This window comes from Protopterus annectens, chromosome 14.part0 (genome assembly GCF_019279795.1).
Source record: "Protopterus annectens isolate FY-2018-M chromosome 14.part0, PAN1.0, whole genome shotgun sequence".
In the NCBI taxonomy this organism is placed as follows: Eukaryota; Metazoa; Chordata; order Ceratodontiformes; family Protopteridae; genus Protopterus; species Protopterus annectens.
Genome location: NC_056748.1, coordinates 487750529 through 487778319, shown reverse-complemented (window position 1 = coordinate 487778319; position 27791 = coordinate 487750529). Strand labels below are relative to the sequence as shown.

Genomic DNA, 27791 nt, shown 5'->3' with positions numbered 1-27791 from the left:
ACCATAGGTTCCTAAGTATTCATTTTTTGCTGTTACTAATTGCTGTACCACAGGTTCCTAAGTATTCATTTTTTTGCTGTTACTAATTGCTGTACCATAGGTTCCTAAGTATTCATTTTTTGCTGTTACTAATTGCTGTACCATAGGTTCCTAAGTATTCATTTTTTGTTGTTACTAATTGCTGTACCACAGGTTCCTAAGTATTCATTTTTTTGCTGTTACTAATTGCTGTACCATAGGTTCCTAAGTATTCATTTTTGCTGTTACTAATTGCTGTACCACAGGTTCCTAAGTATTCATTTTTTGCTGTTACTAATTGCTGTACCATAGGTTCCTAAGTATTCATTTTTTGCTGTTACTAATTGCTGTACCACAGGTTCCTAAGTATTCATTTTTTGCTGTTACTAATTGCTGTACCACAGGTTCCTAAGTATTCATTTTTGCTGTTACTAATTGCTGTACCATAGGTTCCTAAGTATTCATTTTTTGCTGTTACTAATTGCTGTACCACAGGTTCCTAAGTATTCATTTTTTGCTGTTACTAATTGCTGTACCATAGGTTCCTAAGTATTCATTTTTGCTGTTATTAATTCCTGTGTCATAGGTTCCGAAGTATTCATTTTTTGCTGTTACTAATTGCTGTACCACAGGTTCCTAAGTATTCATTTTTGCTGTTACTAATTGCTGTGCCATAGGTTCCTAAGTATTCATTTTTTGCTGTTACTAATTGCTGTACCACAGGTTCCTAAGTATTCATTTTTTGCTGTTACTAATTGCTGTACCATAGGTTCCTAAGTATTCATTTTTTGCTGTTACTAATTGCTGTACCACAGTTTCCTATGTATTCATTTTTTGTTGTTACTAATTGCTGTACCACAGGTTCCTAAGTATTCATTTTTTGCTGTTACTAATTGCTTTACCACAGGCTCCTAAGTATTCAATTTTTGCTGTTACTAATTGCTGTACCACAGGTTCCTAAGTATTAATTTTTTGCTGTTACTAATTGCTGTCCCATAGGTTCCTAAGTATTCTTTTTGGATGCTACTAATTGCTGTACCATAGGTTCCTAAGTATTCATTTTTTGCTGTTACTAATTGCTGTACCATAGGTTCCTAAGTATTCATTTTTTTGCTGTTACTAATTGCTGTACCATATGTTCCTAAGTATTCATTGTTTGCTGTTACTAATTGCTGTACCACAGGTTCCTAAGTATTCATTTTTTTGCTGTTACTAATTGCTGTACCATATGTTCCTAAATATTCATTTTTGCTGTTACTAATTGCTGTACCATAGGTTCCTAAGTATTCATTTTTTGCTGTTACTAATTGCTGTACCACAGGTTCCTAAGTATTCATTTTTTGCTGTTACTAATTGCTGTACCACAGGTTCCTAAGTATTAATTTTTGCTGTTACTAATTGCTGTGCCATAGGTTTCTACATATTCAATTTTTGCTGTTACTAATTGCTGTACCGCAGGTTCCTAAGTATTCATTTTTGCTGTTACTAATTGCTGTACCACAGGTTCCTAAGTATTCATTTTTTGCTGTTACTAATTGCTGTACCACAGGTTCCTAAGTATTCATTTTGTGCTGTTACTAATTGCTGTACCACAGGTTCCTAAGTATTCATTTTTGCTGTTATTAATTCCTGTGCCATAGGTTCCCAAGTATTCATTTTTGCTGTTACTAATTGCTGTACCATAGGTTCCTAAGTATTCATTTTTGCTGTTACTAATTGCTGTACCACAGGTTCCTAAGTATTCATTTTTGCTGTTACTAATTGCTGTACCATAGGTTCCTAAGTATTCATTTTTGCTGTTACTAATTGCTGTACCATAGGTTCCTAAGTATTCATTTTTGCTGTTACTAATTGCTGTACCATAGGTTCCTAAGTATTCATTTTTGCTGTTACTAATTGCTGTACCATAGGTTCCTAAGTATTCATTTTTGCTGTTACTAATTGCTGTACCACAGGTTCCTACTTATTCAATTTTTACTGTTTCTAATTGCCATACTACAGGTTCCTATGTATTCATTTTTTGCTGTTACTAATTGCTGTACCGCAGGTTCCTAAGTATTCATTTTTGCTGTTACTAATTGCTGTACCACAGGTTCCCAAGTATTCATTTTTTGCTGTTACTAATTGCTGTACCATAGGTTACCTAAGTATTCATGTTTTTCTCTTACTAATAGCTGTACCATAGGTTCCTAAGTATTCATGTTTTTCTCTTACTAATAGCTGTACCATAGTTACCTAAGTATTCATTTTTTGCAATTACTAATTGCTGTCCCACAGGTTCCTAAGTATTCTTTTTTGATGTTACTAATTGCTTTACCATAGGTTCCTAAGTATTCATTTTTTGTTGTTACTAATTGCTGTACCATAGGTTCCTAAGTATTCATTTTTTGCTGTTACTAATTGCTGTACCACAGGTTCCTAAGTATTCATTTTTTGCTGTTACTAATTGCTGTACCATAGGTTCCTAAGTATTCATTTTTTGCTGTTACTAATTGCTGTACCATAGGTTCCTAAGTATTCATTTTTGCTGTTACTAATTGCTGTACCACAGGTTCCTAAGTATTCATTTTTGCTGTTACTAATTGCTGTACCATAGGTTCCTAAGTATTCATTTTTTGCTGTTACTAATTGCTGTACCATAGGTTCCTAAGTATTCATTTTTTGCTGTTACTAATTGCTGTACCATAGGTTCCTAAGTATTCATTTTTGCTGTTACTAATTGCTGTACCACAGGTTCCTAAGTATTCATTTTTTGCTGTTACTAATTGCTGTACCACAGGTTCCTAAGTATTCATTTTTTGCTGTTACTAATTGCTGTACCATAGGTTCCTAAGTATTCATTTTTTGCTGTTACTAATTGCCGTGCCACAGGTTCCTACGTATTCATTTTTTGCAGTTACTAATTGCTGTACCACAGGTTCCTAAGTATTCATTTTTGCTGTTACTAATTCCTGTGCCATAGGTTCCCAAGTATTTATTTTTTGCTGTTACTAATTGCTGTACCATAGGTTCCTAAGTATTCATTTTTTGCTGTAAGTAATTGCTGTCCCATAGGTTCCTAAGTATTCTTTCTTGATGTTACTAATTGCTTTACCATAGGTTCCTAAGTATTCATTTTTTTCCTGTTACTAATTGCTGTACCATATGTTCCTAAATATTCATTTTTTTCTGTTACTAATTGCTGTGCCATAGGTTCCTAAGTATTCATTTTTCGCTGTTACTAATTGCCGTGCCACGGGTTCCTACATATTCATTTTTTGCTGTTACTAATTGCTGTACCATATGTTCCTAAATATTCATTTTTTTCTGTTACTAATTGCTGTACCATAGGTTACTAAGTATTCATTTTTTGCTGTTACTAATTGCTGTACCACAGGTTCCTAAGTATTAATTTTTTGCTGTTACTAATTGCCGTGCCACAGGTTCCTACATATTCATTTTTTGCTGTTACTAATTGCTGTACCACAGGCTCCTAAGTATTCATTTTTGCTGTTACTAATTGCTGTACCGCAGGTTCCTAAGTATTCATTTTTGCTGTTACTAATTGCTGTACCACAGTTTCCTAAGTATTCATTTTTTGCAGTTACTAATTGCTGTACCACAGTTTCCTAAGTATTCATTTTTGCTGTTACTAATTGCTGTACCACAGGTTCCTAAGTATTCATTTTTGCTGTTACTAATTGCTGTACCGCAGGTTCCTAAGTATTCATTCTTGCTGTTACTAATTGCTGTACCACAGGTTTCTAAGTATTCATTTTTTGCTGTTACTAATTCCTGTACCATAGGTTCCTAAGTATTCATTTTTTGTTGTTACTAATTGCTGTACCACAGGTTCCTAAGTATTCATTTTTTGCTGTTACTAATTGCTGTACCAGAGGTTCCTAAGTATTCATTTTTTTTGTTACTAACTGCTGTACCATAGGTTCCTAAGTATTTATTTTTTGCTGTTACTAATTGCTGTGCCATAGGTTCCTAAGTATTCATTTTTGCTGTTACTAGTTGCTGTACCATAGGTTCCTAAGTATTCATTTTTGCTGTTACTAATAGCTGTAACATAGGTTCCAAAGTATTCATGTTTTTCTCTTACTAATAGCTGTACCATAGGTTCCTAAGTATTCATTTTTTGCTGTTACTAATTGCTGTACCACAGGTTCCTAAGTATTCATTTTTTGCTGTTACTAATTGCTGTACCATAGGTTCCTAAGTATTCATTTTTGCTGTTACTAATTGCTGTACCACAGGTTCCTAAGTATTCATTTTTGCTGTTACTAATTGCTGTACCACAGGTTCCTAAGTATTCATTTTTTGTTGTTACTAATTGCTGTACCACAGGTTCCTAAGTATTCATTTTTTGCTGATACTAATTGCTGTACCACAGGTTCCTAAGTATTCAATTTTTGCTGTTACTAATTGCTGTGCCATAGGTTCCTAAGTATTCATTTTTTGCTGTTACTAATTGCTGTACCATAGGTTCCTAAGTATTCATTTTTTGCTGTTACTAATTGCTGTCCCATAGGTTCCTAAGTATTCTTTTTTGATTTTACTAATTGCTTTACCATAGGTTCCTAAGTATTCATTTTTGCTGTTACTAATTGCTGTACCATAGGTTCCTAAGTATTCATTTTTTGCTGTTACTAATTGCTGTACCATAGGTTCCTAAGTATTCATTTTTTGCTGTTACTAATTGCTGTACCACAGGTTCCTAAGTATTCATTTTTGCTGTTACTAATTGCTGTGCCACAGGTTCCTAAGTATTCATTTTGTGCTGTTACTAATTGCTATACCACAGGTTCCTAAGTATTAATTTTTTGTTGTTACTAATTGCTGTACCACAGGTTCCTAAGTATTCATTTTTGCTGTTACTAATTGCTGTACCACAGGTTCCTAAGTATTCATTTTTTGCTGTTACTAATTGCTGTGCCATAGGTTCCTAAGTATTCATTTTTTGCTGTTACTAATTGCCGTGCCACAGGTTCCTACGTATTCATTTTTTGCTGTTACTAATTGCCGTACCACAGGTTCCTACGTATTCATTTTTTGTTGTTACTAATTGCTGTACCACAGGTTCCTAAGTATTCATTTTTTGCTGTTACTAATTGCTGTACCATAGGTTCCTAAGTATTCTTTTTTGATGTTACTAAAAGCTTTACCATAGGTTCCTAAGTATTCATTTTTTGCTGTTACTAATTGCTGTACCACAGGTTCCTAAGTATTCATTTTTGCTGTTACTAATTGCTGTTCCACAGGTTCCTAAGTATTCATTTTTTGCTGTTACTAATTGCTGTGCCATAGGATCCTAAATATTCATTTTTTGCTGTTACTAATTGCCGTGCCACAGGTTCCTACGTATTCATTTTTTGCTGTTACTAATTGCCGTACCACAGGTTCCTACGTATTCATTTTTTTTTTGTTACTAATTGCTGTACCACAGGTTCCTAAGTATTCATTTTTTGGTGTTACTAATTGCTGTACCATAGGTTCCTAAGTATTCATTTTTTGCTGTAAGTAATTGCTGTCCCATAGGTTCCTAAGTATTCATTTTTTGCTGTAAGTAATTGCTGTCCCATAGGTTCCTAAGTATTCTTTCTTGATGTTACTAATTGCTTTACCATAGGTTCCTAAGTATTCATTTTTTTCCTGTTACTAATTGCTGTACCATATGTTCCTAAATATTCATTTTTTTCTGTTACTAATTGCTGTACCATAGGTTCCTAAGTATTAATTTTTTGCTGTTACTAATTGCTGTGCCATAGGTTCCTAAGTATTCATTTTTTGCTGTTACTAATTGCTGTACCACAGGTTCCTAAGTATTCATTTTTGCTGTTACTAATTGCTGTACCATAGGTTACTAATTATTCATTTTTTGCTGTTACTAATTGCGGTACGACAGGCTCCTAAGTATTCATTTTTTTGCTGTACTAATTGCTGTACCATATGTTCCTAAATATTATTTTTTTGCTGTTACTAATTGCTGTACCATAGGATCCTAAGTATTCATTTTTTGCTGTTACTAATTGCTGTACCACAGGTTCCTAAGTATTCATTTTTTGCTGTTCCTAACTGCCGTGCCACAGGTTGCTACATATTCAATTTTTGCTGTTACTAATTGCTGTACCACAGGATCCTAAGTATTCATTTTTTGCTGTTACTAATTGCTGTACCATAGGTTCCTAAGTATTCATGTTTTGCTGTTACTAATTGCTGTACCATAGGTTCCTAAGTATTCATTCTTGATGTTACTAATTCCTGTACCACCGGTTCCTAAGTATTCATTTTTTACTGTTACTAATTGCTGTACCAGAGATTCCTAAGTATTCATTTTTGCTGTTACTAATTGCTGTACCACAGGTTCCTAAGTATTCATTTTTTGCTGTTACTAATTGCTGTACCACAGGTTCCTAAGTATTCATTTTTGCTGTTACTAATTGCTGTACCACAGGTTCCTAAGTATTCAGTTTTGCAGTTACTAATTGCTGTACCACAGGTTACTAAGTATTCATTTTGTGCTGTTACTAATTGCTGTACCATAGGTTCCTAAGTATTCATTTTTTGCTGTTACTAATTGCTGTACCACAGGTTCCTAAGTATTCATTTTTGCTGTTACTAATTGCTGTACCACAGGTTCCTAAGTATTAATTTTTTTTCTGTTACTAATTGCTGTACCACAGGTTCGTAAGTATTCATTTTTGCTGTAAGTAATTGCTGTACCATAGGTTCCTAAATATTCTTTTTTTGCTGTTACTAATTGCTGTGCCATAGGTTCCTAAGTATTCATTTTTTGCTGTTACTAATTGCTGTACCGCAGGTTCCTAAGTATTCATTTTTGCTGTTACTAATTGCTGTACCACAGTTTCCTAAGTATTCATTTTTTGCAGTTACTAATTGCTGTACCACAGGTTCCCAAGTATTCATTTTTTGCTGTTACTAATTGCTGTACCATAGGTTACCTAAGTATTCATGTTTTTCTCTTACTAATAGCTGTACCATAGGTTCCTAAGTATTCATGTTTTTCTCTTACTAATAGCTGTACCATAGGTTCCTAAGTATTCATGTTTTTCTCTTACTAATAGCTGTACCATAGGTTCCTAAGTATTCATTTTTGCTGTTACTAATTGCTGTACCACAGGTTCCTAAGTATTCATTTTTTGCTGTTACTAATTGCTGTACCATAGGTTCCTAAGTATTCATTTTTTGCTGTTACTAATTGCTGTACCACAGGTTCCTAAGTATTCATTTTTAGCTGTTACTAATTGCCGTACCATTGGTTCCTACATATTCGTGTTTTGCTGTTACTAATTGCTGTACCACAGGTTCCTAAGTATTCATTTTTTGCTGTTACTAATTGCTGTACCACAGGTTCCTAAGTATTCATTTTTTGCTGTTACTAATTGCTGTACCACAGGTTCCTAAGTATTCATTTTTGCTGTTACTAATTGCTGTACCACAGGTTCCTAAGTATTCATTTTTTGCTGTTACTAATTGCTGTGCCATAGGTTCCTAAGTATTCATTTTTGCTGTTACTAATTGCTGTACCATAGGTTCCTAAGTATTCATTTTTTGCTGTTACTAATTGCTGTACCACAAGTTCCTAAGTATTCATTTTTTTGCTGTTACTAATAGCTGTACCATAGGTTCCTAAGTATTCATGTTTTTCTCTTACTAATAGCTGTACCATAGGTTCCTAAGTATTCATTTTTTGCTGTTACTAATTGCTGTACCATAGGTTCCTAAGTATTCATTTTTTGCTGTTACTAATTGCTGTACCACAGGTTCCTAAGTATTCATTTTTTGCTGTTACTAATTGCTGTACCACAGGTTCCTAAGTATTCATTTTTTGCTGTTACTAATTGCTGTACCACAGGTTCCTAAGTATTCATTTTTGCTGTTACTAATTGCTCTACCACAGGTTCCTAAGTATTCATTTTTTTGCTGTTACTAATTGCTGTACCACAGGTTCCTAAGTATTCATTTTTTGCTGTTACTAATTGCTGTACCATAGGTTCCTAAGTATTCATTTTTTGCTGTTACTAATTGCTGTACCATAGGTTCCTAAGTATTCATTTTTGCTGTTACGAATTGCTTTACCATAGGTTCCTAAGTATTCACTTCTTGCAGTTACTAATTGCTGTACCATAGGTTCCTAAGTATTCATTTTTGCTGTTATTAATTCCTGTGTCATAGGTTCCTAAGTATTCATTTTTTGCTGTTACTAATTGCTGTACCATAGGTTCCTAAGTATTCATTTATTTGCTGTTACTAATTGCTGTACCATATGTTCCTAAATATTCATGTTTTGCTGTTACTAATTGCTGTACCATAGGTTCCTTAAGTATTAATTTTTGCTGTTACTAATTGCTGTACCATAGGTTCCTAAGTATTCACTTTTTGCTGGTACTAATTGCTCTACCATAGGTTCCTAAGTATTCATTTTTTGCTGTTACTAATTGCTGTACCACAGGTTCCTAAGTATTCATTTTTTGCTGTTACTAATTGCTGTACCACAGGTTCCTACGTATTCATTTTTTTTTTTGTTACTAATTGCTGTACCACAGGTTCCTAAGTATTCATTTTTTGGTGTTACTAATTGCTGTACCATAGGTTCCTAAGTCTTCATTTTTGCTGTTACTAATTGCTGTAACACAGGTTCCTAAGTGTTCACTTTTTGCAGTTACTAATTGCTGTACCACAGGTTACTAAGTATTCATTTTGTGCTGTTACTAATTGCTGTACCATAGGTTCCTAAGTATTCATTTTTTGCTGTTACTAATTGCTGTACCACAGGTTCCTAAGTATTCATTTTTTGCTGTTACTAATTGCTGTACCATATGTTCCTAAATATTCATTTTTTTGCTGTTACTAATTGCTGTACCACAGTTTCCTATGTATTCATTTTTTGTTGTTACTAATTGCTGTACCACAGGTTCCTAAGTATTCATTTTTTGCTGTTACTAATTGCTGTACCATAGGTTCCTAAGTATTCATTTTTTGCTGTTACTAATTGCTGTACCACAGGTTCCTAAGTATTCATTTTTTTTGCTGTTACTAATTGCTGTACCATATGTTCCTAAATACTCATTTTTTTACTGTTACTAATTGCTGTACCACAGGTTCCTATGTATTCATTTTTTGCTGTTACTAATTGCTGTACCACAGGTTCCTAAGTATTATTTTTTTGCTGTTACTAATTGCTGTCCCATAGGTTCCTAAGTATTCTTTTTGGATGCTACTAATTGCTGTACCATAGGTTCCTAAGTATTCATTTTTTGCTGTTACTAATTGCTGTACCATAGGTTCCTAAGTATTCATTTTTTTGCTGTTACTAATTGCTGTACCATAGGTTCCTAAGTATTCATTTTTTGATGTTACTAATTGCTGTGTCATAGGTGCCTAAGTATTCATTTTTCCTGTTACTAATTGCTGTACCACAGGTTCCTAAGTATTCAATTTTTGCTGTTACTAATTGCTGTACCACAGGTTCCTAAGTATTCATTTTTTGCTGTTACTAATTGCTGTACCACAGGTTCCTAAGTATTCATTTTTTGCTGTTACTAATTGCTGTACCACAGGTTCCTAAGTATTCATTTTTTGCTGTTACTAATTGTTGTACCACAGGTTCCTAAGTATTCATTTTTTGCTGTTTCTAATTGCTGTACCACAGGTTCCTAAGTATTCATTTTGTGCTGTTACTAATTGCTGTACCATAGGTTCCTAAATATTCATTTTTTGCTTTTACTAATTGCTGTACCACAGGTTCCTAAGTATTCATTTTTTTCTGTTACTAATTGCTGTACCACAGATTCCTAAGTATTCATTTTTTGTTGTTACTAATTGCTGTACCACAGGTTCGTAAGTATTCATTTTTTGCTGTTACTAATTGCTGTACCATAGGTTCCTAAGTATTCATTTTTTGCTGTTACTAATTGCTGTGCCATAGGTTCCTAAGTATTCATTTTTTGCTGTTACTAATTGCTGTACCATAGGTTCCTAAGTATTCATTTTTTGCTGTTACTAATTGCTGTACCACAGGTTCCTAAGTATTCATTTTTTGCTGTTACTAATTGCTGTACCACAGGTTCCTAAGTATTCATTTTTTGCTGTTACTAATTGCTGTACCATATGTTCCTAAATATTCATTTTTTGCTGTTACTAATTGCTGTACCATAGGTTCCTAAGTATTCATTTTTTGCTGTTACTAATTGCTGTACCACAGGTTCCTAAGTATTCATTTTTTGCTGTTACTAATTGCTGTGCCATAGGTGCCTAAGTATTCATTTTTTGCTGTTACTAATTGCTGTACCACAGGTTCCTAAGTATTCATTTTTTGCTGTTACTAATTGCTGTACCATAGGTTCCTAAGTATTCATTTTTTGTTGTTACTAACTGCTGTACCATAGGTTCCTAAGTATTTATTTTTTGCTGTTACTAATTGCTGTGCCATAGGTTCCTAAGTATTCATTTTTTGCTGTTACTAATTGCTGTGCCATAGGTTCCTAAGTATTCATTTTTGCTGTTACTAATTCCTGTGCCATAGGTTCCCAAGTATTTATTTTTTGCTGTTACTAATTGGTGTACTACTATAATTTCCCTAAGTATTCATGTTTTGCTGTTACTAATTGCTGTACCATAGGTTCCTAAGTATTCATTTTTTGCTGTTACTAATTGCTGTACCACAGGTTCCTAATTATTCATTTTTTGCTGTTACTAATTGCTGTACCATAGGTTCCTAAGTATTCATTTTTTGCTGTTACTAATTGCTGTGCCATAGGTTCCTAAGTATTCATTTTTTGCTGTTACTAATTGCTGTACCACAGGTTCCTAAGTATTCATTTTTTGTTGTTACTAATTGCTGTACCACAGGTTCCTAAGTATTAATTTTTTGCTGTTACTAATTGCTGTACCATAGGTTCCTAAGTATTAATTTTTTTTGCTGTTACTAATTGCTGTACCATATGTTCCTAAATATTCATTTTTTGCTGTTACTAATTGCTGTACCATAGGTTACTAAGTATTCATTTTTTGCTGTTACTAATTGCCGTGCCACAGGTTCCTACGTATTCATTTTTTGCTGTTACTAATTGCCGTGCCACAGGTTCCTACTTATTCAATTTTTGCTGTTTCTAATTGCCACACTACAGGTTCCTACGTATTCATTTTTTGCTGTTACTAATTGCTGTACCACAGGTTCCTAAGTATTCATTTTTTGCTGTTACTAATTGCTGTACCACAGGTTCCTAAGTATTCAGTTTTGCAGTTACTAATTGCTGTACCACAGGTTCCTAAGTATTCATTTTTTGCTGTTACTAATTCCTGTACCATAGGCTACCTAAGTATTCATGTTTTGCTCTTACTAATTGCTGTACCTTCGGTTCCTAAGTATTAATTTTTTGCTGTTACTAATTGCTGTACCACAGGTTCCTAAGTATTCATTTTTTGCTGTTATTAATTGCTGTACCATAGGTTCCTAAGTATTCATTTTTTTGCTGTTACTAATTGCTGTACCATAGGTTCCTAAGTATTCATTTTTTGCTGTTACTAATTGCTGTACCATAGGTTCCTAAGTATTCGTTTTTTGCGGTTACTAATTGCTGTGCCATAGGTGCCTAAGTATTCATTTTTTGCTGTTACTAATTGCTCTACCATAGGTTCCTAAGTATTCATATTTTGCTGTTACTAATTGCTGTACCACAGGTTCCTAAGTATTCATTTTTTTCTGTTACTAATTGCTGTACCATTGGTTCCTAAGTATTCATTTTTTGCTGTTACTAATTGCTATACCACAGGTTCCTAAGTATTCATTTTTTGCTGTTACTAATTGCTGTACCACAGGTTCCTAAGTATTCATTTTTTGGTGTTACTAATTGCTGTACCACAGGTTCCTAAGTATTCATTTTTTGCTGTTACTAATTGCTGTACCACAGGTTCCTAAGTATTCATTTTTTACTGTTACTAATTGCTCTACCACAGGTTCCTAAGTATTCATTTTTTGCTGTTACTAATTGCTGTACTACAGGTTCCTAAGTATTCATTTTGTGCTGTTACTAATTGCTGTACCATAGGTTCCTAAATATCCGTTTTTTGCTGTTACTAATTGCTGTACCACAGGTTCTTAAGTATTAACTTTTTGCTGTTACAAATTGCTGTACCATAGATTCCTAAGTATTCATTTTTTGCTGTTACTAATTGCAGTACCACAGGTTCCTTAGTATTCATTTTTTGCTGTTACTAATTCCTGTGCCATAGGTGCCCAAGTATTCATTTTTTGCTGTTACTAATTGCTGTACCACTGATTCCTAAATATTCGGTTTTTGCTGTTACGAATTGCTGTACCACAGGTTCCTAAGTATAATTTTTTTGCTGTTACTAATTGCTGTACCATAGGTTTCAAGTATTCATTTTTTGCTGTTACTAATTGCTGTACCATAGGTTCCCTAAGTATTCATGTTTTGCTTCTACTAATTGCTGTACCATAGGTTCCTAAGTATTCATTTTTTGCTGTTACTAATCGCTGCGCCATAGGTTCCTAAGTATTCATTTTTTGCTGTTACTAATTGCTTTACCATAGGTTCCTAAGTATTCATTTTTTGCTGTTACTAATTGCTGTAGCATAGGTTCCTAAGTATTCATTTTTTGCTGTTACTAATTTCTGTACCATTGGTTCCTAAGTATTCATTTTTTGCTGTTACTAATTGCTATTGCTAAATCATAGGTTCCTAAGTATTCATTTTTTGCTGTTACTAATTGCTATACCACAGGTTCCTAAGTATTCATTTTTTGCTGTTACTAATTGCTGTACCACAGGTTCCTAAATATTTGTTTTTTGCTGTTACTAATTGCTGTACCACAGGTTCCTAAGTATTCATTTTTTGCTGTTGCTAATTGTTGTGCCATAGGTGCCTGAGTATTCATTTTTTGCTGTTACTAATTGCTGCACCATAGGTTCCTAAGTATTCATTTTCTGCTGTTACTAATTGCTGTGCCATAGGTTCCTAAATATTAATTTTTTGCTGTTACTAACTGCTGTGCCATAGGTTCCTATGTATTCATTTTTTGCTGTTACTAATTGCTGTACCATAGGTTCCTATGTATTTGTTTTTTGCTGTTACTATTTTCTGTACCATAGGTTCCTAAGTATTCATTTTTTGCTGTTACTAATTGCTGTACCATAGGTTCCTAAGTATTCATTTTCTGACACTACATCTCTTTTTAAAGATCATGTTTAAAGGTGGAAAACGATATTTTCTTTTCAAACAAAAACAGGTTTGCATGCATCTTTATGAATGCAAATACTTTTTTATAAGAAAAGACAAGTGAGTTTTGCATCCTTTAAAAAATATAAAGTTTGAAAGATTGCTTCTGAATTCGGAAGACAAAGTGTACTGAGCCATGTTTAAGCCATAAATATTCATGGGTAGGCAGCGAGCGCTTACATCACTTTGGGTTCCAGCGCTCATATGCTGGTTTAGCATAAGTAGGTAATTTTAAATTAGTTATGTAATTGCCAAGCTGTTAAATTAACAGTTTGGCAATTACATAACTAATTTACAATTACTTAGCTATGCTAATCCAGTATAATTACAGCTGGAACCCAAAGTGACGTAGCTCGGCCTGTCAGCCCATGATGAATATTCATACCCTAAAATGGCTCAGTACATTTTGTCTTGTGCATTTGGAAGGAAATTTTGAAAAGGTTTTATTTGTAAACAGGTTGAAAACAACCTTTTGTTTTTGTATGAAAAAGTGTTTGCATGCGTAATAACACATGCAAACACTTTTTTATACAAAAACAAAAGGTTGTTTCATACCTTTAGACGTGATCTTTAAGTCAAATTTTCTCTACAAGCTTTGACACAGTCCTAAATTTGGATTTCACAAATATACATACCAAAGTTTATGACAATTGAACTAACAGTGCCAAATGTGTTACAGTACTAAAGGTGGCAGAGGAGCTGATGGGAACCCTAATCATAAGTGTACTATATAAGTGTGGTTAACTGTGAATAAACATACACAGGTAAAAGTGAACAGTATTTTTTTTTTCTGCAGCATAGCTTTGTTAAGAAGCTAGGTAAAACGAGATCAGACTGCAAGTGACTATCATAACTATGTCTTTTATATTTCTAGTAAGGCACTGGGATTCAATTAGACATTTTCAGGTACAAGTAAAAGGGCATAGAACTCTGAAATAAGTTAAATTTTGAGTGTGATAAATACTAGCTTATCTGTGTTCAAAAGCAAACTTAAAACTGACCAGAGGTCAAATAGAGAAGGAAAAGATTTAAAACCTAATGGGACACTAAGCTGTACTGCCAGATTCACCTATAGAGTATATATGGTGCTAGGGGAAATGCATTGTGCCTGGTTTCTGAGGGTCATAGCAAAGACTGGAGTGTAGTTTAGAGATAAACAGATGAACTGTAAATATAGATAAACATTTGAAAAAACAGAAATGTGAAAAATGCATATATAGGAATCCTTCAGTTATAATGCAGACCTTAGATCTGAACAGAATTTTTAAAAGGGGTTTCAATGCTAGAAGGAAGGAAAAGGCAAAACAGTGTAAGAAACTTCTCTGTGTGAAAGACTTTCAGTCCATATATCTCTAGTTAATCACTGTATATTAATCAGATCAGACAATAGTAGTAGAAGTAGCAAACTTAAACTTGTCTTAAGTGAAATAAATAAATAAATAATATATAATTGTACATAATTACTAAGTATTCGAAAGTAATCCAAGCAAGGCAGGCAGTCTGTTTCCAGTCGAAAATCCTTTAAGTACACAGACAAGCGATCCAAGTAAAACAAAACTAGAGTAATAGTTTCCTCACAAGCTTTCTAAATATATATATACTTTTTACCAGGCAAGGGAGTGGTTTATGGTGCTGTAAAACAAAGTGTTATTGGTACACATGTTAAATTCACATCCCTTCCCCCATCAGTGTGACATTCGAGCTGGTCCTGCCTTACTTAGTAGCTGTCATAATAATATAACCCTTATGTACTTTAAATACAATTTATAATGATGTGGCACCTCTTATTTAACCAGATTATTAAGTAGATTATTAAGTCTATGATTTTCTCCAAGACAATATACTACATGGCTGGAAATGGTTCCCCTTCAGAAGACTGAAACATCATAAGCTCGAAATTCATAAGCCTGAAACCAAAAGCCTGAAACCCAAAAGCCTGAAAAGACACAAAATAAATATACTGACTTTAAACAACATAAACCATACTACTTTCCATTAAGTATAAGCAGGGGGCAAGCCCCCCTGCTCCCCCATGTGGGGGGCTGCGCTCCCCACACCCCCTGCTACTTAAATATATTAACTCAGCGAATGCACTTCACTACACTAAGTGCACTCTTGGAGTTGATATATTTAAGTAGCAGTGGGAGCGGGGGCGCAGACCCCCACATGGGGGGTGCAGGGGGCTTGTCCCCCTGCTCAAACTTGGTGAAAACTGCTATGCTTTGTTTTGTACGTGTTTCTGTGTGTATTTGTACTGGCATATTAGCATTATTTGTATTATGTGTGTTTTCAGGCTTTTGAGTTTTAAGGCTTATGAATTTCAAGCTTATGATGTTTCAGTCTTCTGAAGGGGAACCCTGAAAATATATCAACTTAGTCCATTTGGCAATCAAAAAATATATATACATATACACATATACACCTTGCATGTAATAAGTCAATTGTAAAAATCATATTCTATTTTCATAAGACCATGCAGATTACTTGTTTTGTTTGAAGGAAAGAAAAGGCAAAACCATGAATAAATTCCATGTTAAGTGCAACAGGCATACCTCTCAACTGTCCAGATTTTCGCAGAATGTCCAGATTTTTAGCTCATATTTTTGGTTTATTCCTCATTAAATTTGTGGTTTTCTGGCAAATTAGTGGAGTAATCTGAGGAATGAAGTCACTAAATAATGACATACACTTGAGTTTCAGACTTTAAATCTTTCAAAAAATGTATGTTGAAACAAACCCTGATACTCTAGAAACTAAGTTTATGAGAGTAAAATTCAAAATATGTCTCTATTTTGGGCCATTGTCGCCCCCATTTTGTTGGGCTTTGTCCAGATTTCTTGCACTAAGAAGTTGAGAGGTATGAACAGAAGGAAAAACTTTGTGAAGACCTGCGATGGATGGGTACAGTGAACATACACTTTACCTTAAGAGAGACAGTCACAGCTAGACTGGGAGAAACTGAAGTAAAACATCAGCCTAAATGCAAAACACATAGCTTGTTTTTAAAGGAGAAACACCCCCAATGTGCCAAGAGCAATGCAGAGAAGTTACTATGAAAACCATTAGTCAGAAAACAAACTATGCTGTGTTGAAGTGTCACAGTCTGTAGATTGTACCTACTTTAACATAAACATTTTTGGCTGACAGATCAGCATGGAGAATTGAGTCACAGTGAGGTATCTGAGGCACTCTGTACCTCTGAGATCTGTGTCAGTGATGAATCGCTGGCTGTCACCCGTGCTATCCAGAGGATCATTTTCTATACTTCTTTATGCAACTGGAGAAGACAATGACAAATGCAATGCATGTTAAAAACTGCCTCTGGGTCTCCCCTACAAGTTAAAGCTCTGATAATTTTTTTGGTTCTAAGCCACTGCTGCTGTCAGTCTGTGCAAGCTTTCTAAACCACCCCCTCAACAGGAAAGAGTAATTTCCTAAACAACTGAGGACTGCACTGCATTGAGTGAGTTTCTGACTTCAGGTCACTAGTTACTCAAACAGAACTCTACAACTGCAATAACAGGCATGTTATCTATCTTCTGAGCTAATCCAATTTATTTCAGAAGTCTGCATCGTTTACCCAGGGGACTCAGAGAAAACAAAGTATGAGAGCTGGCTCACAAAATTACACTCAGCAATAAAACCATTCTATCAGAAGTTGCAGGCTGTCAGTAAATCTGGCATCGCCCAGCACCCATAATTCAGTATCAGCTAACATGGCAACACTATCAGACTAAGTAATGACTGCTGCTGCTGGTACCAATATCTATATGCTCTGAAGTATTAAATAAATAATCCCTACCTTATAAGCTTTTTCATACACATTATATTTCAAAGCACTTTACAAGCAGTTTGAGACTGGCAGTAATAGGATTTGAACAATGGTTACTGTAAGGGGGATCAGTACATACAACCTTGGATGAGAGAGAGAAGTAAAAGACTTTACTGGCCAGTAAACCACAAATTAACCCCATGCACTTTGGGGACAGTACCATGTGTTCTTTTTCTCTATCTGAATAACCAGCAGGGAAGCACAAGAAAATACAGAAGGGACTTCAGAATTTTAATTGATGATAAAAGTGACTCCACAATACACTGTACCTCTCTCATTATGGCACTTGAGTGAAAGCTGTTAAATTTCAGCCCAGTCACAGTATATAAGAAGCAATAATTGTTTGTCCCAAATGAGTCAAGGAGAAAAGCTGAGATATGAGAGCATTTTAGATGCAGACAGCTCCTATAACTCACAGCAGCAAGACAGTTTGAAACTCAAGTAATTTCACATATCAGCAAATGCACACTAACTCACTACCTTCATAACAAAGGCTATTTTCAAGGGGAATGTACTAAAGTACAGTTGAATGCCCACTGTGAACTCAGTTCCATGCAATAAGACAACCCTTTAGTGCCTTCTGTCTCTGATAATCCATCGCCTCATTGGTTCTCCAAATCCTGGGTTCTTTTGTGTCTAGTCATTCAGAAAAGTGATTTCAGTGATCTCATTTTGAAATCACACTTTCAAACTCCCTCACTCAGCTTAAAAGACATGCATTACATTGATTTGGTGATGCAGCAAGTCTGATGTCCCATACTCACCTAGTCCCAGCACATCTCTCTAAGTCAGTCTACTCATAAGCCCTTTTTACCATTTTTGGACATGGGCTTGGGCTGTCACCCATTAAACTACACCACTCAAAAGTCACCCAGCTTTATTTAAGAGTTCTATACCTTTGTTGGCATAATGAGTCATGTTTTTAAACTGCTGATTTCCTAAACAGTTACACACCGCCAACTTCACCTATAAACTAATAAATGTATAGAACTTTAACCTCCCCCACAACACGTACACCAATATCCACTCCTCACATATCATAGAATAGTATAATTCACAACACACATATCTTCGCTGCTTCCAAAAGCAAGAATTGAGTATTTAAACTGAGGCTGCTGTGAAAAGATATGTTAAGTTTCCACGTACTGCACTATGATAGTCTTTACGTAAAAATGCACTTTGCTAGCCTTGCTTAAGCATACTGAAGTGAGAATTTCAATAAGCAATGCATCAGTCTGCAGGAGATCTTACATCAAACATTGCTTTGCTACAATCCGGTTAGTAAATTGCACTATAAATGCAATCAAAACAACACTTCCTGATTTTGCACCATCATGCAGAATTAATTTTTAATAACAAACATTACTTTGCCATTTCTGATTTAAAAAGTCACAATAGAAGTTTCAGAAAGTATGTTTTCAGGCAAACATATTCTTGTTTCACTTATTTACAAATTAGCAAACTTTTTTTATAATAAATAACTGGAAATGTTAACGGGCAGAAGATCCTGCATTCAAATGAAATAGTTTTGAAGAATTGTGAGGTGATGGAATGGTGCTCCTACATAAAATAATTTTTTGAAAACATATTGTTTTGCTTTAAGGGTGGCATTATCAAAATGCTTATGTATTAGGCAGTATAAAGAAAACTATGCATAACACAGAGCTTTTGTAACTCTATTTATTGTCTGGAAGGAATCCAGAAAAAGGTTATAACATTTTATGTACTCTCCTCCCTACTTCCAGAAATCATAACATCTACCAGATTACATATTTTTACCAATATTTTTTTGTGCTGGAAAAAGGAGAAAACACTCACACAAATATTTGTGTGTGTGTGTTTTCCATCCTCTGCTCTAATGAATTCTAAAAAAATAAATATTACTCCTGAGTCGTTATCTGCAAGTACAACTGCATTTGTGCAGCTGGGTTAAACGTATTCTAACAGTAAAGTTAAAACTGTGACTGAAGTGAAAAAAACAACACTAACATGATTCTTTTATCATATTGTTTTTTTAGGCTAAAATAACCATGTTATCATTTGTTCACACATTTTGCAGCCACTGTAAGAAGTTACAAACTTTTCTTTTTAGCATGCAACTTTTTTATACACAGATTAAATTCTTTGTCCTAAAGGTACCAAGGTTTTTGCTGGGTGGATTTGTGTTTCTGGAATATTATCCTTAACTGCTTATCTGACAACGTACAGTATTTATTTATTTTATTGTGCAGAATGGGATAAGTCTCACCAAACCTATAATCCTTTATTGGGAACACCACAGTGCATTTAGACTGCGTGGTAAGGCTTTCCTAAAATAAACAAATAGAACAATGTGCATTTGTATGCTTTACATCAGAATTACAGAATTTCACCAGAACAAAAATCATATACTTCCTCATTAGTAGCTAGAAAAAGAAAGTCAATAGTCACATAGATAATTCTGTTGTCCATACCAACAGCAAAAAGAAAACAAAAGAAACATAGAAACATAAAATGAGGAGCATTTGCTTACATTATTAATCTCAAGTATGTGGGTGTTTCTGATGTAATCCTTGTTTGATTTCAGACTTCGCTGGACCACTATATACTGCATCTAAAATAGACTTAACTGGATTATGATTATCGGAGATATATATATATATATATATATATATATATATATATATATAGATATATAGATATCTATCTGTCTCATATATATAGCCTGTGCCTTGGTATCCTGGTTCCCTAATGTCAGTTATAGCAGCTATGGTGTTCCTCCTTTATTTTTATATTACCACAAAATTATAGTATCAAATGTCCAGTATTTTGAGTGCAGTGTACTAGTTTACACCACTGCCAAAAATCAATATCTTCATGCAAGCACAACAGACAACAAATATACCACCTTTTTATTTTTTAGTGATTTGTTGAAAAAAGCTGACAGTTTGCTTAGATTAATATAATTTCTGACCACTACTACAGATCATGCTATTTTTGGACATCCTTGTGCGTGTGTGCAATATATACATACTCAAGCAAACACATGCACACACACACCTCTTGACCTCTTAGAGCAAGAAATCTGAACAAAGCCATAAATAATGGGGGGGCAAAGGCCCAAAAATAGCGACCATTTTTAATTATTGCTCTTACAAACTTAGAAAGTTGATAGAATAACAGGTTTTGCATTAACATAAATTTCTGAAGAGTATGAAGTCTGAAACTCAAATGTCTGTCATTATTTTCTGACTTCATTCCTCAATAACTTGTGACCGATTTGTTATAAAAACTACAATTTTTGAGAAACAGACCAAAAATATGAGGCAAAAATCTGGACAATCTGTACAGTTTAGAGGTGAACACACACACACACATAGATATATATATATATATAGATATAGATATAGATATATACACATGTACATACATACACAAAACACAAATGTCTGTGCACGAGTAATGTGTGCTTTTTTCTTGAATGTATTTTAAAAAATGAAGTAACTTGAGACAGAAAAGACAGACTTTAACAAATTTAACAACCTTGTGGAGAAAAATCTGAGGTATTTAATTTGCACAGATATATCAGAGAAACGTATAACATTCCTCTTTACCATTCTAAAGTTCTGCCTGGTTAAAGAATTTTCCCAAAAAAACGGTGATGACTCTCTTCATTGTCATATGTGCTAGCTACATAGTACACTGAGTAGAATACTTTGTAATATATATATATATATATATATATATATATATATATATATATATATATATATATATATATATATATATATATATATATATATATATGTATGCACGTATATGTAGCATGTGTATACACACGCGCGCGCGCACACACACACACACACACACACACACACACACACACACACACACACACACACACACACACACACAGTGTGTTTTAATGTGCATTGCTCTAAAGATTCTGTGAAAATGATGCAGCACAAATTATCAGGAGTACAGCTCATCTACCAGTTAAATAAACTCTTTCAAAATCTGCCCACTGCAGGTGCATAAAGGTGTTGTACATGGTATAATTCAGCTCTTGTTACTCACAGTCGCTCCGTGTTCCTTGGGATGCTCTTGGGCACTGCTTTCAGTCCCAAACCATGACAATCCACAGTGGTTCCACTGCAGGTACAGAGAGCTGGACAACTGCTGGCATGAGGCTTACATACAGTGCTCCACACAAGCATCCAGACCCCAGCCTTCAACCAGGCTGAGCTGCCCCTTTGAGTCATGGTTCTGAAAGATAAATCACCCAGCTTCTTCTTCTTCGTCTTCTGCCTCCAAGAAAAGCCCTTTTCAAAATCACTAGTCCCAGAAAGTTCCCTTCAAAGCAGTTTTTGTACGTCTGTTTCTTTTCTGCTGTCTCAAAAGGTTTCCAAAAGGGAATTCCCTACCTAAAAAATCAAGCTTCACTTCCCAGTGTGCTAGGAAGAACTGAGATTTCAGACAGGAGCAACCCTTTATTCTCCAGCACTCTCTCTCTCTCTCCCTGGCTTGCTTTCTTTACCTTTTTGACTCAATATCTCCCTCTAGAGTGTGACTGTCAGCATTTTTTCTTTTTTGTTTCAGCTGATTGCCTAGAACAGGAAAGCACTCCCCCACCCCATTCACAATCAGGCACACGTGTGTGCCCACATACACACACACACACACATATATATATACACACACACACACACACACACACCAACCATCCATCAATTGAAACCAGTTAATAGCAGCCTTTACTCCTCCCACCCTCCCCCTTCTCTCAAATTTGAACTGAGCCTGAAGTGAGGGAAAAAAAGGTTTCTAAGCTACCCCATAAACAGGCAGGGAAAGGGCGGAAGCTCAGATGGAAGAAAAAGAGACCACTTTAGTAATTATATAGCTTTCCACACTCAACACCTCTCCTCAATAACATGACTGCATTCCAAAGCTAGCCAGTCAGTCAGCCTGGTCTGCTGGAGTATGCTTTATGACAGTAAAATGATTTCAAGGGCAATGCTTGTAACTTTCTTTAGTTTTGTTTTCCTCAGAGCCTTTTTTGTAAGTAAATGTTAAGCAGGCATGGGCAAACTATCAGCAGAGGCTGCTGCTAAGTGAATGTCTATGGTCACTTTTTGGGAGACATTAGAAAAATGGTGACAAGAGGAAGACGGTTCATAAAAAAACAGCAGCTACCGAAAAAATGTATAAACAAAGGTGAATAATTAAGGCTTCATTTTGGAAAAGACATTTGTCTGGAGCTTAGAGAAAAATGTCCACATTGTCTCCAGTATACTGATCTTCAATCTGCCATGAATACACACACTTAAACTGCCATTTTCTGAAAGTCACTTATGTGTTCCAACACTCCAGCAGTGCAGAAGACAGCAACAATACTGATTACATCTTTACTTGGGAGGTGTCTGAAAAAGGCCAGTAGACCACTCTACTTACCTGATTACCAAAATGTAAGTAAATAAATAAAATGTTGCCTCTGTTACTTCTGGGTGTGAAAAGAGATGGCCAAGACATGCTCCTACCCCTTTTTTCGAAGAATCCAGCCTCTGCCAGCCCTACGCCTTTTTTCAAAGAATCCAGCCTCTGCCAGCCCTAGGTCTAGGCAGCATCAGCAGTTTAATCTTAAGTTTCAAGGTGACATGCAGCTCACCAGCTACAGATATCTAAGGCTGTAAATTAAAAAGTCTCCCCTGCCAGATGCACTGATCTCAGTGTACCGTGTATGCCACTGTTAGTAGATACACTGTGCTTATTTTTCCATTCAACATCCCAAAGTAAAACTTTAATGTGTAATTCACAACCTTTTATTCTCAGAATCAGGGACAAATGCAGAAATAATCAGGGGCAATCAGGGATGCTTTTTAAAATATTAGTAAGAGGAAGTTGACAGAATAGCAGAATGTGAATTAACATGTATTTTCTGAAGTAAAAGAAGTCTAGAACTCTAATTATTGTCATTATTTATTAAGTGTAATCGAGGACAGCGCGAAATGTTAAGTCCAGATTAGGGACAGTGGAGAGGTATGCTTTCAAGCCAAGTTAAATGAGCAGTTGTTACTTGCAAAGACCAGCTCATACATGCCACTTTAGCTTTTATTTTATTTATTTATTTTACATTTGTTTACCGGGAAAGTCCGAATGGACAAAATGTCCCTTTTCTGCGGAGGCCCAGGGAGAAAAACTCCACATTTATAAATAACAGTATGATGCATATACAATGTACAGATACAAATGCTAATTCAATCTCAGATACAAGCAGAAAATGAAAAATACATGTTATACATTTCACTAATACAGTCATATATTCTAGGTAGGAATAAAAAGAATGGCAGTACTGTGATTGAAGGTAAAAAAACGAGCAAATTAAGTATACATATGCTTAAGTAGGGTACACTATTCAAATACAAAAATAACTGGTCGTGTTTTTTTAGCTGCCTTAAGACATCTATTTCCTAACCAATGTCTTTACTCAAGTCAGTTTCCTTTGTCATTTTTAAAGGGCAATAATGGCTGCAAATGAACCATAGCCTTCACTCTACTCTCAGACTGGCTGGATTGAAAGTAATCACAGCAAGTCATCTCATAACAGAAGACCGCAGATGAGTTATGTCATTTTGGTGCCTGCAGAGCTCACACTGGCAAATATATACTGGGATAGAAATGGCCAGTGCAAATGGAATTTTCTCACGTTCATTAGATTCCAAAATATCATTTTTATTATGCTGTATCATCCTTCTCTGTCTTCAAACACAGGCATGCATACATGCCCATGCATGTCTACATATATGGAGTGCTCATTTATCTCACTGTATAGTAACTCTCTCTCTTCACAAAAGAAATTCATTCTGATATCTACTTTATCCACGGGAGGATCGAGGTGGCATGAGAGCCTGTTCTAGCACTCAGGTGACAGAAAACAGAAAAACAAATCCTGCACAGAATGTTAATCTATCTCAGGACATGCATTCATGCACATGGACACACACACACCAAACAACTAAGTACTTCAAGTTCAAAACAACAGTAGACAGGACCTTCTGTATGGATGTGGTTGTGGTTTGGAATAAGAACACTTTCCCAGTTAAATGTTTCAAAAGCTTCCTGAAGACCCTTTTCATTTCATTAGACATCTTAATAGAAAATACTTTACACTTTGCTTGTGGGCATCTTACTTATTTTATGAGTAGTCCTTTTTGTAAATAACTTCCAACATTATGCACTAACCATACAGACCAAGGACTCAGGTCCAATTATCAACATCAAATTGTAGAATAATAACAGTAACAGTTAAAAAAATAAGAATGTCAATATTTTAATTATATTTCTCTTATCAAGTTACTTGCACTGAATACAAACAAGAAATCATGTCTGAAATCAATTATCCACCTATAGGGAAAAAGGTATGAAACTACCAGTCACCTACACCTTCTATCATACCATAGTTTATACACACATTCTTCCTGCGGTGCAGTTTAATTATTATATTAATTTTTTTTATGACTTCTACTGCTCTATATTATTGTAAAAAGTAGGAAACAGTAGTTTATAACTCAATTACCCATGTCCAGTGTGATCAGGTATGGTGGTGCAATGGGCAGACAACATAATCAGGCTTGCATTTCACTGTCCAGTAGCACTGTAATAGTGCTGTAGCTCAGACAGTATTACCAGATATATGTTCTTGGTGGATCATCCATTGTCTAGCCAATGCAGTGCCCACCATACCTTACCCATTTCCGGAAAGAACTGGGGGGGGGGTTATACCTGCGTCTACCCATCCATTCATCCAGGGAGTGTTCAAATAGGGTTAGGAAGCTACATTGTTAATGTGGAGGAAGGGCTTGTTCCAGAAGGGAGGCATTTTTTGGGAAAGGTATCTGTTCCTCCAGTAGGTTCTGCATGCTACTGTGGAAGTTTAGCTCTCTACAAAAGTGTTTGTTGCGTTACAAGTTTTGTGAATGTTTAAATGGTCACACAAGACAAAGTTAGTTGAGGGCCTGTATGCTAGGCAGATGTCATCCCACAGAACTCTGTAGGAGGCTGAGAATGTGGATACATTTTTAAGGTGTTCTGCACAGGACACAGAGCTCAAACCATTTATTTTCTCATGGTTTCATTTCTCCAGATCTTTTGAGTTTCTAATGTAATGAAGGAAATGGGCCCCATTCCTAAGTCAGGGCATAAAGTTCATGAAATTAGTATTGTTTCAGTCTTTGATGTTAGCCAAAAAGTACTCTTCGCAGCACCTGCAAAGTGCCCAGAACTGACTTCTTCTGTAATTCAAATGGAGTTTCATGTATATATAGCATATCTAATTACAACTGTAGATTCCTTTTTATAAGACCCGTTGATCCTACTATTTTTCAAACTGCTTGAGTATCTCTTCTATATTACTCTCAATTCTGCCTGCAAATCCTGATATTTTATGACTTTGTGTCTCTCTGTATGTGAGACACTAATTGCTAGTTGTAGCAATTACAATGATCAATGCAACTTTTATCTGTTTTCATGGACTACTATATTTGTTTTTCTTGCATGTATTTTTTGAACTGTTGGTAATGGATAATCTCATGTGATGCACACTTCACTATTCTCTATAAAGCTTTGTGGTTAATGTTTCCAGTACTTTTCAGCTACTTCTGTATTATAGGCACAATGCTCAGTGCAACAGTCTTGCCGCATTATTGTGCTTTTCAGTATACAGGCCGTCCGCCATGAGTATATCACACCCACACAACAAGATGCACAACTATTTCCAATTCTCTTTTACAGAACCTACATTTGTCTGTTTCTTCCACATGTTCAATGGACTCTGTAAACCAAAAAAAAAAAGATATAGATAGGCACAAGATACGTCACGTTATCTAAAAGCAAGTATAAATAAAAATAAATAAGGTACCGAGCCTGCAAGGCTAGAAAACAAAGTATAATTTATTAAATAAAAGAAAAGTACAGGTAAGCACTTTCGTGATTTGCTAATCATTTCATCAGACAAACTAGTTAAAAGACAACCAACATTTATAAACTACAGCAACTAATCCATTAATAAGTGTAGATGTTGTTCATACATACATAAACAGGAGTTTTAATGTGTGTTATCACACATTTTTTATGTATATTTTATGCTTTTTATATATTTATCTTATGCATATTCTTTAGGCTATTTTAGACATTTTTGCATAGGTTTTATATACGTTGAACTAGTGTCTCTTTAAAATGTGCTCAACTGGTCTTATTAATGGATTGGTTGCTATAGTATATAAATGTTGGTTGTCTTTTAACTAGTTTGTCTGATGAAGCAATTAGCAAATCGCGAAAGCGCTTACCTGTACTTTGTTTTGTTTAATAAATTATACTTTGCTTTCTAGTCTTGCAGACTCGGACTCTGTAAACATCATGTACATAGTCCACTATCTTGGGCAGCCATTATTAAAATTTTCAACCTTTGGTTTTAACTCACCTTTCCTTAACCATTCCTGCATCAAATCCTGATCAACATGAGGTTGTTCTGGGACATATATATACTTGCCACTATATTAAATAGTACAAAGTCACAAGCTTACTTTCACTGGCTAAGTAGTATGTAACTAACAAAGAGCAAAAAAAAAAAAAAAAGACAAATAAGCTGCCATTCACTGCTCTTGTATAGTGTGGATAATTAAGCAGAACAAAGCTTCTACCTGTCAGGAACACTTAATGATTGATTGTCTTGTAGAAACTTTCCAATCCTCAAACAGGGTGTCAGACCACTACACTTGGGCTCACTCCGCTCCCCTACCCTACCCCCATTCCCATACACCCAACATTCATTTAGTTTATACTCTCTAGCCACAGCTAAAGCCCAGCTCACTATCACCAATTATCCAATCCCAGCACCCCAGCCTCACTTCACCCCTCCCTTTTCCCTTCATCACTCCACTCAAGACTGAGCTAAGCAGACCATCATAATTAACTAGCCCCAAACAACCATTCTTAACTCTACTCCAGCAATTATAATTAATTTAAGTCACCCTTACACAGACTCCCATCAAACTAATGCTACATCTCAGAACTATCTCATACCATGGCTCTTTTCTACCTCTTACCCACTTTAATTCTCTTCCTCACATCCCTTACTTCCTTATCAACAACCAGCCCTTCCCTCAACATCAGTCTTCATAGCTTTCATCAGCCACTTACCACACCTACTCAATTCAACAAAAATAATCACAACTCTATCAATTCCAACCTCTACCATTACACTCTCTGTACAGCAAAAGGAACCCTCCTACACCTCCACTACCTCTCCATGTCTCTTCAACATCTCCTATACCCAACTTCACAAGCACAAAGTCTTTACACACACACCCTTACCACCTAAACCAAAGCTGAAATCTTTATGTCACTACAACTACCTCTCTAAACCACCCCCACTTTCAAACACACTATGTGATGGAGATATCCATCCCAGTCCAGGTTCTGCTTCCCCAGTACATGCCTCCACCAACCCATCTGCCACAAGCCACAATGGTCTCTCTTGCCCCCCCCCAGTAGCAAACACCTTGTTATATATTCAATTAATATACAGAACCTACCTTACAAAACCTCATAACTACACTCCTGGATTACCCTCCACTCCCCACACATCCTAACCCTATCCAAAACTTGGTTAAAATCCCATATCTCCAACTCAGAAATCCTACCCCACCACTATAACATCT

The 27791-nt window shown here is 35.4% G+C and overlaps 1 protein-coding gene across 2 annotated transcripts in view; it reads right to left on the bottom strand.

Annotated features, from left to right (window-relative positions):
- SLIT1 (slit guidance ligand 1) overlaps positions 1-21558 on the bottom strand; it is a 3022655-nt gene extending 3001097 nt beyond the window's left edge. For both annotated transcript variants that reach the window (XM_044056244.1, XM_044056245.1), the window contains exon 1: positions 21154-21558. In XM_044056244.1, the coding sequence (XP_043912179.1) occupies positions 21154-21338 (185 nt within the window). In that variant the 5' untranslated portion in view covers positions 21339-21558. The remainder of the gene's footprint in view (positions 1-21153) is intronic.
- Between the last annotated feature and the right edge of the window lie 6233 nt (positions 21559-27791).